Source organism: Camelus bactrianus, chromosome 16 (assembly GCF_048773025.1).
Source record: "Camelus bactrianus isolate YW-2024 breed Bactrian camel chromosome 16, ASM4877302v1, whole genome shotgun sequence".
Taxonomy (NCBI): Eukaryota; Metazoa; Chordata; class Mammalia; order Artiodactyla; family Camelidae; genus Camelus; species Camelus bactrianus.
In genome coordinates this window covers 14,988,666-15,005,938 of record NC_133554.1, presented here as the reverse complement: position 1 = coordinate 15,005,938, position 17,273 = coordinate 14,988,666, and the positions used below count along the sequence as shown (strand labels likewise).

At 34.6% G+C, this 17,273-nt stretch overlaps 1 protein-coding gene and 1 pseudogene across 2 annotated transcripts in view; one reads left to right on the top strand and one right to left on the bottom strand.

The window, feature by feature from the left end:
- GDPD1 (glycerophosphodiester phosphodiesterase domain containing 1) overlaps nt 1–17,273 on the top strand; it is a 41,312-nt gene that overhangs the window by 6,596 nt on the left and 17,443 nt on the right. For both annotated transcript variants that reach the window (XM_010951034.3, XM_074342709.1), the window contains exons 2-3: nt 5,806–5,848; nt 15,313–15,448. In XM_010951034.3, the coding sequence (XP_010949336.2) occupies nt 5,806–5,848; nt 15,313–15,448 (179 nt within the window). The remainder of the gene's footprint in view (nt 1–5,805; nt 5,849–15,312; nt 15,449–17,273) is intronic.
- LOC105065854 (uncharacterized protein C14orf119 homolog) lies at nt 11,578–15,304 on the bottom strand (annotated as a pseudogene).

The following is a 17,273-nucleotide window of genomic DNA, read 5'->3' as shown; positions in this document are numbered from 1 at the left end:
TAAACTTTTGTTTACATGTAGAATGGTTGTTCTCAAAGCCAGGCATTAAGTTGATTTTTGTGGGAAAAGAAAAATTAATGGCAAGCATGCTCTGTGAATGATACGATGATAATTGGAAGGAAAAGAAATTTAAACCATTCATAAGAGAAAAGCTATTGCCAAATAATTCCTTGGAGAGGAATGACATTCTTTTAAATTAGTCCCTTAGTTACTCTCCAGACTTTCACTGTAACAAGTAATTTGTGAGTATTATCATTGTGGGATTTATCTTCAGGCTTTACAAACAATTATAAGAATACTGAAATCAATATGAATAACTTACCTGAAACTGAAATAAAGGTTTTTTATGAATGGCAGCATAGAAACTGTAGCATAGTTAGTGATAAAAAAGGGTATGATCAGAAGTCATACTGCTTTGTGCTTGAATCCAAGTTCCCCTTGTTGGCTGTGTGACCTTACCTAATTTTTTTTTTCCTGGAAATAGTAATACTTACCATGTTATGGGCATTTTAATGAAATAATATATAGAGTACTAAGCACAGTGTCTGGCTTCTGTTAATTGTTAACATCTTCACCACCTTTTCAATATTTTGTTTTATCTAGTACTGGCTATTAATTTCATAAACTTGTAAAGCAGATCAAAGATCTTAAGTAGCAATGTTTGCATGCCTAAGCTATTAGGTTTCAGTGAATTACAGTTAAAATTAATATGGAAAGCAGTCACAAAAGACAAACAGGTAGACTTTGAATGTAAATATTAGTAGTAAATGTTGTATTAACTGTGGGGAAATTTATTTCAGAGTTCTAAGTCTCTATTTTATGTTTTTCCTAACTCCATTCCCCCAAACCAAAAGATCAAACAATAAGTATCATTTTAACTTTTTATTATGGCACAATTCAAGCATACGCAAAAGTAGTAAGATGCCTTCACCCAGATACAAACAATTATCAGCTAGTGCCTAGTCTTGTTTCGTCTGTATCCCTGCCCATTCTTCTAACCCAGATTATTTTTTTAACATTTTTTATTGATTTATAATCATTTTACAATGTTGTGTCAAATTCCAGTGTAGAACACAATTTTTCAGTTATACATGAACATATATATATTCATTGCCACATTTTTTTCTCTGTGAGCTACCATAAGATCTTGTATATATTTCCCTGTGCTATACAGTATAATCTTGTTTATCTATTCTACAGTTTTGAAATCCCAGTCTATCTCTTCCCATCCCCCACCCCCTTGGCAACCACAAGTTTATATTCTATGTCTGTGAGTCTATTTCTGTTTTGTATTTATGCTTTGTTTGTTTGTTTTTAGATTCCACATATGAGCGATCTCATATGGTATTTTTCTTTCTCTTTCTGGCTTACTTCACTTAGAATGACATTCTCCAGCAGCATCCATGTTGCTGCAAATGGCTTTATGTTGTTGGTTTTTATGGCTGAGTAGTATCACCCAGATTATTTTTAAATGAATGTATCATTTCAAACTTAATAAATATTTATTGAACACTATTTTGTGGAATATTCTAACAGGTGCATATTAGAAAGTCCTTGCTATTGGAATTTGAGAAGGCTAATAATAAGTAACACTGCTTACTTTCCTTTCCCAAGTTTGGAACCAGTTTAGAATAAAATGCACGCATCAGAAATATGGAAATAAAAATATTAACTGTATGAACCAGTAGAGCTGAACTTGGACTCTTAGTGCCCTCTCTGAATTGAACTTAACACTAAAACTGCAAGCCTTTTGCCTGCATTGGCAGGACCTGCCCTGGCAAACTCTCTATGTAAGTAAGTGAGCAGAAATTCTGTTCCTTTTGAGGGTGGGCCACTCTAAATTAAAAGGTTGAGTTACAGATGGACAGACAGCTCTTTCTCCTATGTCACTTCTGCTCCCATAGAGAGGCGTAGACGAGGGAGTAAAGAAGGGTTAAAAGTTTTCTTAGCATCAGAGATTTTTACTCCCTGATAGGCAGGGTCAATGCCCCTACTTAGCCTGGAAGCAGTTTCAAAAGACAGACCTTCGCCCCTCTGCAACTCCATAAGATTATGGGAGTAAAATCTCTGAGGTGGGGAATGAGACAGGAAGAGGGCAGGGCAGGGCCATTCAAGGAATGTCACAGCAGTTAATACCAAAATGGTGAAAGATTCCACCCCCACTAGGCCTTGAGGCTCAGGATGATGAGAGATTTAACTTCTGGCAGATCTTGAGGTTCATTATACGCCCATCGTAATACATTAACATGGTGAATAACACGCCCACAAGCACCATGGCAGTCCCAAGGCTAGTCACAAAAGGTCAAAGAGTGGGGAAATGGCCAACTTCTTAGGAATCCCACCCCCTTCCCCTTAGACTGGTCCTTCCACTTATTAGCATATGAAGCCACCAAGCCCATAAAAACCAGCAACACAGCGCCTCGCGGCCGCCCCTCTCTCCCTCTTTGGAGACGCCTGCATTCTGTCTATGAAATGTGTACCTACTTTTAATGTGAGCACCCAATCCCCACACCTCGTGGCCTTTCTCTTGCCTTTCAATGTATGTCTCTGAATAAATCTACCTTCACTCAAAAAAAAAGTGTTCTTTCTGTTCTTTTCCCTTTTGGAGACTAGAGTGAAATTTTCCTTCACTAGGTGGAAACAGGTAGTGGGAGATAGATGTTTCCCTCAATGCTTGCGGCAGAAAGCCTTCTCAGGGTTTAGGTGGATGTACTAGAACATAAAAATTCTAAAACTTAGAATTAAAGGCATTTTTTTTTTAATTTATGGATAGCATAGATGTTGTAGCACTAACCTTAAGTGCACGGCTTAATATTTTAAAAAAATGTGTATACACCCAGGTAGCAGTTTCTCAGATCATGATATAGAACATTTCTAGAATCCCGTAAGATTCCCTTGGTTCCCTCCCTAATCTATCCTCTTCCATCCCCAGGGATAACCAATCCTCTGATTTTTACCATCATTGATTATTTGAGACAGTGGTTTTCAAAGTGTGGTGTGTGGACTCCTGGGAGCTCCTGAGACCTTGCATGGGTCTACAAGGTCAAAACTGTTTTCATAAGACATTATTTGCCTTTTTCACCATGTTGACATTTGCACTGATGGTGCAAAAGCAGTAGTGGGTCAAACTGTCGTTGCTTTAGCATGAATGAGGATGATGGTTCCAAATGTACTAGTAGCCACTGCATTCTTCAGTGTCATGCACGTGAAGTTTTTTTAAAAAGGCAGTTTCACTTAAGAATATCTTTGGTGTATCAGTAAAAATTACTAGTTTTATTCAAGTTCAACCCTGAGTACACGTAACTTTTAATATTCTGTGTGACTAAATTTGGAGTACACACAAAACACTTGGTGCATACCAAAATGTGATGATGATTGTCTTGACCAAAAGCACTTGGGCAGTTGCTTGAATTCTGAGCCGGATTAGCCTTTATTTTTTTCCACAGAGCAGAATGTGCTTAAAAGTTTGATTCTCTCCTTTAAAAAGTAATGCATCGTCATTATAGGGGGTTTTGTAAGGTATAGAAAAATGTATATTAGATATCATTTGTATTCTTATCATCTGGAGATAACTGCTCCAATTAATTTGATTTGTTAAACTACTGGTTTTTTACTGTACCAAAAAGCAAGGAAATTAAAAAAGGACACAGAAGTCAGCTTGAAGAAGCTAATGACATTGACTTTGACTTTCTTCTAAGGACAGACTCAGTTTATTAAGTCTGAAGAACGTATCTGCCGAGTACTCAAGTCTGAAAGTCTTCTAGTCTTTTCCATCGTAAAGTTACTCTCTTTCTGTTTGTAATGAGTGTTTTTGTAGGAAAGTACTTTGAAACTACATAAACACTCCATTTCTTATCAAACTTCCAGTCCATTTATTAAAATGGATTCAGAATATCCTATTTTGTTCAGTGGTTTAAAGTCTGTTACTATCATTATTTTGATGCTAACATCGTCTCGAGTTTAGCCATTGAGAGCTCCTTCAAACTGGCTTCTCTGTCCTTTTAACTTCCTTGCTTTTTGGCACAACAAGCAGTCAGTAGTTTAACCTATAAATAACCATTTTAGCACCACTTGTCTTTTTGGTAATATCCTAGAGTACTTTGTTCTTGAATATTGATTATCTGTATATAACATATTACCATAATTTTTTACTAAAACAAGCACTGACTAGATTTTTGAAAGTCGTTTAGCCTCAAAAGAGCACTTACTTTTGAAAAAAGCTTTAATCTCCATGTTTGCTTCATCTGTTTTCTATTGTGCATCAACTCTAGTAACTGAAATGAACCTAAAATCAAAGTAGCTTTTTTTCACATAAATATCCCTTCTCTCTGCTAAATTGATGGAACTTTTAGAACATTAGGTTAGTATATTCATTTCTTTATACCTTGTGTTTCTATTGGTTATTAATTAAGTTGTCATAAAAATAAATGTCTAAAATATAAAAGAAGAAAATTTTAATACTTTTGCAAATCTGTTCATATGATATTATATATAAAACATTTTAATGTTATTAATGTTATTACTTGAAAAGTACCTTAAATTTTGAAGTGCTTCTTTTTGTTAAGAAATTGGCTGTTTTTCCGAAGTATTTTTCCTGAGCATTCCATTAATTATTTAGTAATACTGAAATCTTTTAGTTTTAAAATATCTATAAACACAAGGCTAGTGTATATTGTGCTAATTGGTTCTACCTAGTATGTAACATTAGATAATGTTAGGTAATTAGATAGTTTTTATCTGTGTCCTCTTTGTCATTACACTAGTTTTTATTACTTCAGTCAGTGGAAGCACCAGTTACTATAATAATGGCAATAGTAATAATAATGGCAATAATCCTTTACTTTTACTGAATATTTACTATTTCATTGACTCTAATGTCATAAGTTATAAGATGCCTATTTTTAAAGCATTGCTAAGAAAGAGAAAATCTTGCCAGTTAAACTATTACACACCATCTATTGTAAAAGGCACCCTAACTTCAGAGATGTTAAAAAGTGAAAAGCTATCATTTTCCGAATTGATGACATATAGCCCTTGACATATTAATTCATTTAATTACAATAATCCTATGATATCCCCACCCTTATAGATAAAGGAACTCTGCCAGAAAGAGGTTAGGTAACTTTCCCAAGGTCATACAAGTATCTGATAGACTTGGGAGCGGAGATCCCAACTGCAGAGCCCCACCTTCAGCTGCCCTCAGCCAATGTGATTTTACTTACTTACTTACTTACTTATTTATTTATTTATTTATTTATTTAAATTTTTTTATTGAGTTATAGCCAGTTTACAATGTTGTGTCAATTTCCAGTGTAGAGCACAGTTTTTCAGTCATACATGAACCTACATATATTCTTTGTCACGTTCAGCCAAGGTGATTAAAACAGCCACTCCTTTTAAGTAATTCATGGGAAAAGGAGGAGAGAGATGGGTAAATAATTTATGCTATAATGTGATAAATGCCTTAGTAAAGAGATGTATAGCAGACTATGGGGATACAGAAGAGAGACATTTTAACTCTGAGGAGGTGTGTATGTACCAAGTCTTCTATCTTTTCTATGACAAACAGATATCATAGCTAAAAAATCATGTTTAGGTTCTTCTAACGTTGCTGTGGCTGTATTTTGATCTTCCTGGTGCAGCTGAAAACAATTCAAAATACCATTACATTCTTTAAAATACTTGTAATGTCTACATAATATATAAACATGATTCACTTGATGTGCCTCATTTAAGTGGATTTCTGGAAAAATAAAATGTTCACATTAGCTCAGTAAATGAAATTTCAATTTAATATTTTCACAGGTGCTGGAGAAAATTTGGAGAATACAATGGCAGCCTTTCAGCAGTAAGTATATAAAAAGGTATTTGTCTCTTTTACAGTTTATTTTGAAAGTGATGATGATTCACACAGTGAAGATAGTATACACGTAGCATCCACTTGTGATAGTTGTTTCTATTTTATTAAAAGCGCTTTTTTTATTTAGTTAGTCTGAAGTGTTACAAAGAGTGTTTGGCTTCTACATGACGGAGAAACTAGATCAGAGTTGTGGGTAATCAAAAGATGCTATAGTTCCAAAGCTGAAAGAAGGCATTTGTAACAAGGAACATACTGTGTATAATGCTAATTAGTCTCGGAGAGAAAGAGAAAAGGAGAAAATGAAACAACTGTTAAACTGGCCTTTGTTTGTGAGGAGGATTATGTGTCTATTTAGTAATTTTTCTGCAGATCTGAACCTGTTGTCTGGTATTTCTTCTTCGAAGCCTTATGAGTGTTGATTTTTTTAAGTAAGGTAAATTAACTTTTTTCAAGTTTTAAATTATTCCTATTTCGTAGAAATGTCTTTTAGAGCACCTCACAGAGAAGCAGCAGCAGGAGAGACAGGAATGACAGCTGATTGGTACCTTGTTCTTTGTTTTAGAGTAAATGATTATCATCAGTCTGTGGTAACGGTGAGAACACTGTTTTCTTTTCCCTGAAAAATAAGGCAGGGGATATGATAAGCTAAACCCCATGAAAAAACATAACTATCCATATTTAGTGAGAAAAAAATGTTTTCTTATATAATTTTGAACCATTTTTATGTATATAATTGGGGCTAATAAATCAGGAGAATTTGGCATAAATTTTTGTTCTGCTTCTCATTATTCAGACACTTTAGAGATGATTTATTCTGTTATCAGGTCTGAAGGTACTGCTTTTCCTATTCCAGTTTCACCTAAATCAAATCCTCCTATGTTTGTCATAGCTTACTCTTGCTGTTCTATAATATGATGCCTTTTGACTGTAATCTAAGAAATCTCTTACAGCCCTAAAATGCAGAATCTTTCCTCCTGTCGCTGACTGTGAAACAGAATAATTTAATTTAAATTACTTTGTTGTCTTCTCAACTGAGATTATACAGCTAGCTAGCTAGCTGTAACAAAATACATATTTAATTTTATGTGAACAACTTTCACTGAGATACACACACATATACACAACCTCACATACCCACATACACTATCACTTATCAAATATTTGTTGCCTGGGATATATACTGATATATATTACTTGGGGGAAAAACTGCTCAGAAGTTTGAGTGACTTTAGCATTCTTTATGTATAAAGTATAAGTTTTTCCTCCATGTTTTTTGCTGAATTTTTACCAAGCACCCTTATATATTTATGAAATTAAAACACTAGATTATATAATAAGCTGTTTCCAAGGATGGTACATTTGTGTAATACATTATTTCTAAGGATGGTACCTAAATATTTTTTATCTTTGAGGATTTCAATCCTCTGAAAATTTTTTTGATGTTCAAAGAGTTTAGATGGTTTCTACTCGCTAGATACAACATTTCATTTTAAAGCAGTTTTTTGTATTGTTTCATTCAAGCAATAACTAGTAAAAAGTGCCATGGCCTTCTCCATCATGTGGTAGCTTTCTGTAACTGTAGTTGTTTGAAAGTTTTTCTAGTACTTTATTTATTTGGGGGGGGGCATTAGGCCTATTTATTTATTATTAGTTTTTTGTTGTTGTTGTTAATGGAGGTACTAGGGATTGAACCCAGGACCTCGTGCATGCTAAGCATACACTCTACCATTTGAGCTACACCCTCCCCCTTCTAGTACTTCAAAAGAAGAAAGCAGCTCTTCCGTATGTTAGTATTTGTTAGATATATTTATTTGTAAGTTGGCTTTCTTATTGACTTTGAAATTTATGTAAAACCTAAATCAAACAGGCTTTAATTTTAACCTTAAACATTTTGTTGTTGTTACTGTTGGTGGTGATTTTGTTTTTTGTTTTGTCTTGTCTTATGCAGTCAGTACTCTTGCTATCAATAATATCAACTTTTTAAAAACTGTACTTTGTTTTTCATTTGCTCACCAAATTTTTAAGACCCCACTTTTGGGGGGAGGAGGTAATTAGGTTCATTTAATTACTTTTGATGGAAATATTGGGGATTGAACCCATGACCTTATGCATACTAGGCATGCACTCTACCACTGAACTATACCCTCCCCCATGTTTTTCATCTACTGATATTCTTCTATTTCTTTAACTACTAGGACACTTAGAAAGTTTTTTTTTTTTTAGGTATACTTGTTCCATGAACAAAACAAAACAAAAAATTGTTTAAGCATGCTATTTGCAAGATACCATATACTAAAAAGATAAAGAATTATATTACATAATTGACAAAAGACAGATACTGTGCTTAAATATGCTGTATCCTTGATAGGATAAGTAGTTGGGGCAAAGATAATAAAAATATAATGAACAACAAGAACGTAGATCTTATTTATGTAAAGATTTAGATATATACTTCACAAAGCATACATATTATGATGTGGAGGTGAAGATGATATCAGAGAAAGTATAAATAGTTGGTATGGGCAGCCTAGTTAAGATTAACCAGAAAACTGAAAAGATACTAGGACTAGAAGAGCTATCATTTGGTGGAGAGGAAGAAGCTATTTTAAAAATGTGAAATGTTTGAGGTTAAGATGTGAGGGTACGTGGACAGGCTATGTCTCAGAAATTGAAAGGACCTTAAGAATGTAGAGAAAATTAATTCATTATGTATTCATTATATTATAGTAGGGCTAAAGAACTAATTAGGACTGACAAAGAAATAATTACATCTCAAAATTTATAAAAAATTCTTTAATGTGGTTTATAAAATAATTTTTCAAACACGTTAAGTTATGAATAAGGCTCTTCTTGGATTCCTTGGGAGCAAGAATCTTTGCTTATTGATCTCTCAATCCCTAACATCTAGCTTTGGTGCTGACTGGCTCTCACTAGTTGCTTCCTGAATAAGACACGGAATGGGGCACTCAAGAACAAACTAGAATATTAACACAAGACAGATAGAGACAAAACCCCATCCGTAATAAGCACAGAACCAAAAACTAAGGAATTGTACTATACATGTGTATACACACACACACACACACACACACACACACACACACACACACACACAGAGTCACTAAGCCCTTGAGTATGTAAAATCTGGTTCTTAAGAGCTAATAAAACTAGGTTATTAAATCAGGCTGCCTTTGTAAATACCCATAGGACAATTTGATCCCTGTGGTATTAACATGAATGGTTAGAGAAAGAAACAAATTGTATTAGCAATAGCTGGAAGTGTAAGTTGGCAGATACTCAAAGTAATTAATCAGTGACCTGATTCTCATGATAAAATTTTTTAGAATATCTAATTAATACAATACTAATTATCTCATCTCTGAAATGGGACTAACAATATAACTTCAATGTTTTGGGGAGTAAATGAGATTCAAATAAATTCCTCAAATATGATCTTTTATAAGTTATTATGCATTGTTTCTGTGGAGTTTCAAGTGATTTCACATCCTCTTTTAGAGCTAGAGTTTTTTAGGTTTCTTTATTTTCTTCTAGGAAGTAATAAACCCATAATTTTTAGACTGTGATTATTTACCAGGTAGTTTGTGAGATGCCAAACATGCTGCCAGTGAATGAAAAAAAAAAAAAGAAATAAAACCAAAAAACAACGCCCCCAAACCCCAAATTCTACTTTCTGGTCAGCACAGGAGGATTAGCTGTTATTTCCTATATAATTGGCAAGTTTGTAGAGCTAGAGTTTTATTTCTTTTTCCGGAAATGTTGAAGCCTTGACTTCCCTAACTTTTTCTGTGTTTGTCATCAGCTTATCAGAAATTTGGCTATAAAATATCTGGTCTTTCAAATGAAGTAGAAGCATATTGTTATTTGTGGAAAATTTTGGAGGCCAAAGTGATAAAAGTTTTCTTGCTATGTTTTAGCTATTTGTATATCAAGTTTGAGATAATTTTATTAGAATAACTTACAGATTGTTCTAGATGCACTTACTATTGTCCTAAATATTTATTTCTTAGCTTGTTAATAAAAGATAAGCATACAATAAATGGAAAATATTTTTCATATAGTTCCTAAACATTTCTAAACATAGCCAACATTTCAGCTAATGAAAACTTCATATTTAGAAAAATTTCTTAGGTAGTATGTATAATTTTTTTAATACAGGAAAATATAGATAACCCCTGCTCTTATCCTCCCTTCACAGACTCATACAAAATAAAAACAAAAGTAAAAGAAAATGAAACATGTGTGTGACCAAAAATCAGCAGTACCCAATCATTTTTTAAATATACACAAAGATGAAAATTTAGAATTTTATTTTAAAACTGCTGGATATATATGTTGTTTACTGTGTCTATATTTTTTATTGTTTTTTTAAAAAAACTAAACACACTATAACAATATTTAAGGTGATTTTTAAATACAGAAAAATAATTCTACCAACCTAAAAACTATTTTTGTTTGTCTTTTTGGGGATTTTATTTTTACACACTTGTGGTTCTAGCAAACAAAATTAGCAAACAATCTCTTTTTAGGGTGGATGTTCTCTAGAAGGGGACACATAAATTTAACAAGTTATTTACATTTAGTGAGAATTACATTAAGAGCCAGGTTTGTTTGAACTCCTCTAACAATCAGTGGTAATCAGGACACTAAAGGGAAAGATTGTTTAAGGAGAGGTAGGGGAGACTTTGGCGCAAGTCAGCAGGTGGCTGTTGGGTCTTTTGGAATGATATGCTGATGGGGCGAGATCATCAGAAGTAGACCAAGTAAGAGAAAATGGCGAAGTGGTTGGCTCCAAAGGTAAATTTTGCCAGCTTCATAGTTTTAGAACCATTCAGTCTGGGGATGGCCAAGGATTTTAAAAATCATCTAATCCAGTGGGAGGGTATAGCTCAGTAGTGGAGTACGTGCATAGCATGCCCGAGGTCCTGGTTGCAGTCCCCAGCACCTCCATTAAAAATGACTAAATCTAATTACTTCCTCCCCGCCCCCCCCACCAAAAAAAAATAAAACAGAACAAAATTTAAGGGGGGAGGGTATAGTTCAAGTGGTAGAGCACATGCTTAGCATGCACGAGGTCCATGCATGAGGTCCTGGGTTCAGTCCCCAGTACTTCCTCTATAAATAAAGAAATAACTACTAGCGTGGAGGAAGGAGTAACTAATTATCTCCCTCTCCTGATTTTTTTTCATGTTACTAAATCATCACTAGGAAAGCTAGTAGTTGGGATGTCACATAATTATGCCAGAATCTGGCAAAGGTGGTGAAACCAGCCATCTGAATCCAGCTAAATTATAAAAACATAACCTTTTTTTGCCCTTCTCTCTTGTTTTTGGAGTAGGAGGGCTCCACTTCACATGCCTGTGGGCCAGCAGCAGGCTTGAGTTATAATGTGTAGATTCCTTTTGGTTATAGTTGCAAGAGAAGCCTTCAAATTCTTGAAAGTTTGACATCTTTTGAAAAGAAATAAGCTAGGAAGCAAACTGCTGGTCTGGATTTGCTCAGATGGAAAACATTTACACTAGGAGTCCAGTTGATATGCTGTTCCCGTTGAAATCACCAGGCCAGTACTGGTCTGTGAGTTTAGACAGCTGATCAGGATCCTATCCCTAGACTTTTAAGTGGTACATCTGAAGTTCTCACAGTGAAGTTGTGGCCTTGGCTCCATCAGCTGCAGTTATTGTCTTTGATTTTCATGTCCATCAGTCTTTACCAGCTGTAGCAGCCACTACTTGCTAAAACTTTGCCACGAAGTCTGGCTCACTGACCTCCAACTGCTTGATAAATTCATTGTGTTGCTGCTCAGCCCAACCTCAAAACCACTGATCCCAAAGACGTATATGACAGTCAAAGATACAAGGTGGTTAGTTTGTTCCGGACACACTAAGCTGCTCCACACCTTCCAGGAGTGGCTGTAATTTTCCTGGCACTGCCTTGGCTACCAAGTCCTGTAGGAAACATTCATGCTGGGGACCTGACCAGCTGGCAAACCAGTGAAGACTACACTTCATCTCCTGGAAAGTGATGTAAGACATTGGGGGAGGGGAAGAGTCAGAAATATTGCCTAGTACTGAGGGTGAGGGAGAAGGGAAGGATAGTGGCATTGAAGAGGAAGAGGATTCCAGTGGCATCCTCCCCTTTCCTCTCACAGAGCACCCAGCAACCATCACATGAGTACTTAGTCTTCAACTATAAGTGCTTATGTATTTAAAAGGATGTTCAGTTTTTCTTACAGTCCTGCTGTAGTTCATTCTGTTGATGGTGGATAAATTGATGTTCATAATGTCTTCTAGATAAAATATATTCATAATGGACATAATTTTTTTCATTATGAAAGTTTATATTCTTAAAAATTCAAATAATTCAAATAATCTATGTAAAGTAAAAAAAAAAAAAAAATTGGCCTGCCCAAATCTTTAATTCCATTCCCAGTAATACCATTTATAAGAGGTAACTACTTTAGTGATTTGGCATATATCTTTCTAGTCTTTATATATATATTTATTATATGAAGTGTATACACACACACACACACACACACACACACACGCACGCACACTTTATTTTACATCACTGGGGTCATACAATCCCTACTTTTTTTTCATTTAGATATGCTCAAACAGTGCCATTCCATGTGAATGTTTTATTCTTTGAAGTATAATACTTACTATGGCTATGGATTATCACTGATGAACATTCAAGTGCTAGCTAGATGATAATTAATTAAAATTTAACATGTTCATAGACGTTGGTAACCAAAGTATGGCTTCATTCCATTCATTTCAAAATGAGTTGAATACCTGCAATATGGCCAACATCATGAACATTAGAGTATAGGGAATAGCCACAGGCCCTTCCTCACCAGGAATTTAGGATCTAGTTGTGGAGATGTGAAAGAACTTTCTTTTAATTTATATCTGTAAGATTCGTCCATGATGCGTGAAATAATCTTGTACATGTTTTTTATGTGGTCAAATGCATTTATCTCTCCCAGATATATACTTAGCTGAAGTGAAATTGCTAGGTCATAGGGTGGGTGCATATTTATACTTTCCAAAAGATTGTGCCATTTACGTTCTCACCAGCAGTGTAGGAGAGTTCCAGTTGCTCTACTGTCTTGCTACTTTATTATCAGTCCTTTTAATTTTAGCCATTCTGATGGGTATGCAGTGCTGTCTCATCGTGGGTTTAATTTACATTTTCCTGTTGAATTTTGTTGTTGAACAACTCTTCCTGCGCTCATTGGCCACTTGGAAATTCTCATTTGTGAAGTGCCTGTTCAAGTTTTTGTCTGTTATTTTATTCTGTATTGTTTTTCTGTGAAAGACATTTCAGGCAGAGGAGGTATTAAGAGATCATGGGGCTGCTTGGAGTGTAAGGTGCAAGGTGGGGAGGAGGTGTGGAGAACTAGAGTTATCATCACTGTTTTCCATCGTGGCAGCACTGTTTTACATTTCCACCAGCAATGTACGAGGGCTTCAGTTTCCTCACATCCTGGCCAGTAATACATGTCTTTTTCTAATTTTGCTTGCTTGCTTCCTTCCTTCTTTTCTTTTTCTTCTTTTTTTGATAATAGCCATCTTAATGGGAGTAAAGTATCTTATTGTAGGTTTTATTACATTTTCCTAATGACTAGTGATGTTGAGCATCTTTTTATGTGCCTCTTGGCACATTTTTCTGTCAAAATGTCTATACATTTTTGAATCTGATTGTTTCTTATTGAGTTTTGGGAGTTCTTATCCAATATATTGTGGATATTAATTCTTTATCAGGTGATTTGCAAATATATTTTTCCATTCTGTGGATTGCCTTCTACTCTGTTGATAATGTCCTTTGATGCACAAAAGTTTTTTAATTTTGATGAAGTCCAATTTATTATATCTATTTTTAATTTTGTTGCTTGTGCTTTTGGTGTCATATCCAAGAAATCATTGCCAAATCCAATGTGATGAAGCCTTTTCTGTATGTTTTCATCTAAGAGTTTTTTGTGTTAGGTCTTTGATCCACTTTTGAGTTTATTTTTGGATATGATGTTAAGTAAGAATCCAAATTCATTATTTCACATGTGAATATCCAGTTTTCCCAGCACCATTTGTTGAAAAGACTGCCCTTTCCCTATTGAATAGTCTTTGCATCCTTGTCAAAAACCACTTGGCCATCTATGCAAAGGTTTATTTCTGGACTTTTTCTTCTATTTGTCCATATGTCTGTCTTTATGCCAGTATCACATTGTTTTGATTACTGAAGCATTGTAGTAAGTTTTTGTTGTTGTTGTTGTTTTGGGGGTGGGGGGAGGTAATTAGGTTTATTTTTTAATTTATTTTAATGGCAGTACTGGGGACTGAACCCAGGACCTCATGCCTGCTAGGCAAGCACTCTACCACTGAGCTATACCCTACCCCCTGTAGTGGTTTTGAAATTGTAAAGTGTGAGTCGTCCAACTATGTTCTTCTTTTTCAAGACTATTTTGACTATTTGAGGTTCCTTGAGATTCCATATGAATTTTAGGATGGATTTTCTATTTCTGTAAAAAACATCATTAGAATTTTGATAGGAGTTGCATTGACTCTGTAGATCAATGTAGTATTTACATCTTCTCAATATTAAGTGTTCCAGTTCATAAACATGGAATGTCTTTCCATTCATATCTTCTTTAATTTCTTTCAGCATTTTATAGTTTTCATTGTACAGGTCTTTCACCTCTTTGGTTAAGTTAATTCCTTAGTTTTTATTATTTTTGATGCTACAGTAAATGGAATTGTTTTATGATTTTCTTTTTAGATTTTCATTCTTAGTAGATCAAAATAAAACTGATTTTTGTGTGTTTATTTTGTATTATACGATTTCACTGAGTTTACTACTTTTGACAGTTTTAGTGTTTGTGGAATCTTTTTTATGATTTCTATACATAAGATCATGTTATCTGTGAACAGAGATACTTTTACTTCTTTTCCAGTCTGGATTTTTTTTTTTTTTCTTGCTTACTTGCCTTGCTAGAACTTCTAATCCTATGCTGAATTTAAGTGGCAAAAGTGGGCATCCTTTTCTTGTTTAATCTTTTTTATTTTATAGATGTGGAAATGTAGGCCCGGAGAAGGGCATTTACTCACAGAAAGTTACATGACAGGTTCGTGGCGAAGCAGGAACTGGTGCCCAAATCCCAACTTCTGGTCCAGTGTTCTTTCATTTATATGGGGTTGCCAGAATTAACAATTGCTAGTCATGAAAAGGAGCTAACATGAATCTCTTATTCTAAGTTCACTTAGAATATTTTCTTATCAATTATTCATAATAAGTAACAGTGTTGAGGAGAAATTTTAGTATTATGGAGTTTTCAAACTATTTTGATTTGTAACTCTGAACTTTTTCATCTATATCTATGTAACCTAAATGTTTGCTTCAGTTTCAGAATGTCATTATGGTTTGTATTTCTTCAGTGCAGTTACAATTGGAACTGATATGCTGGAATTGGACTGCCATATTACGAAAGATGAGCAAGTTGTGGTGTCACACGACGAGAACCTAAAGAGATCAACTGGGGTCAATGTAAACATCTCTGATCTCAAGTACTGTGTAAGTGAAAATACATGACAGACTAACAACCGGTAGACATTAGGGCCAGTAAGATTTTTTAAAACAGTGAATATCAGGTAGTACTTCAAGAAATAACAAAAAATAAATGATAATGATTAAATAATGACTGTCAAAGGAAATTTTAAAAACTCTTCTGACTTCCAGTGATGATTTGTATTCATTTACATACATTTGTGGTGACTTATTTTGATAAATATTTAAACAAAATTACCAAAGTCCTCAGAGTTAAAACTCCTGAAGTTCAACTTCTTTGAAGTGTTCTATAATTTATTCGATTTAGAATGGATATGTGAATTAGTTTTAGTCTTCAAGTATAGGTAAGGACCCTTTAAAAATCTGATTTTAGTAGTTTACATGCTCATTATAGTAAATACTGATAAATGGAAGGAAAAATAATACCTGATTCTATAACCTAAAGAAAACTTATGTTAACAGGATACTATCTATAAGTATACTCTGAATTTTTTTTTTTTACATAATTGTATTCTTACTGTATATTGTTTATATTGCGTTTTTAAGCACTTTAACATTATGGAATGGTGCATATTTTTTCCTTTTCTTTTTTAAATAGACTTGCTTTTTAGAGCAGTTACAGGTTCACATCAAAATTGATCAGAAAGTGTAGGGATTTCCCACATACTTTCTGACCCTACATAGGTACAGGCTCACCCCACTATCAACATCCTGCACCAGAGTGGTACATTTGTTACAGCTGATGCACTTACACTGATACAGCCTCATCACCCAAAGGTCATAGCTCACATCAGGATTTATTCTCAGTGTTGTACATTCTATGCGTTTTGACATGACATACATGATAATGAGATGTATCCACTAATAATAGGTCCTACAGCATAGTTTCACTGCCCTAAAAATCCTCTGTGCTCTGCCTCTTCATCCTTCCTGCCCCCCCAACTCCTGACAATCACTAGTCTTTTTACTTTCACCATAGTTTTACCTTTTCCAAAATGTCGTATAATTGGAATCATACAGTATTTAGCCTTTTCAGAGTCTATGCTGATTTTTCATAAACATTTCAAATGACTTCAGTTATTCCACTGAGTGGATATATAGTTATTTTTAACCATTTCTCTATTGTTGGGTATTTGAATTAGTTCTAAGTTTTCACAGTTACATGTAACACTGCACTGAACATCTATAGGCATAAAGATAAAGCTTTGTAAAGATAAAATTTTCTATATATTTAAAATTATTTCCCTAAATTAACTGCCAACAGGGAAATTATTGGACAAATGATTAGGAATATTATAGTTTCTTTCTTTTCTTTTCTTTTCTTTCCTTTTTTTTTTTTGATATCTCCTGCCTTGTAGTGGAGAGTTTGTAGATTATATCATCCTAATTTCTTGGCACCTCCGAAGTACCTAGTATGCCATTGATGCACAATAAATGACTAGACTCTCAGCTGATGAAAGATTAGGGACAGCTCACTGGGCATCACTGTGACGTGGGTCAGAATGTAAGTCGGTCCCATGGGAATGGTATGAAGTTGAGGCAGTCTCTGGAGTGCTCCCATTTCCCCAGAGAGAAAGACACCAGCTAGGATTAGTGGTGCTTAAGTGTTGTGTGTATCTTCTGACTTGGCCCCACTTGTGAGTGTGCCTAGGGAGCAGAGCGGGCGTCCACACCATCCTGAACATCTGCAGTTAGGAATATTATACTTTCCTAATATATATCGAAAGCTGCTATCACTAGCTTGCTTTTTTTTTTTTTTTTTTTGTAAAGGTAGATTTATTTAGAGAGATACTTACTCTATAGAGTGTAAGGCAAGAGAAAGGCAAGGAAA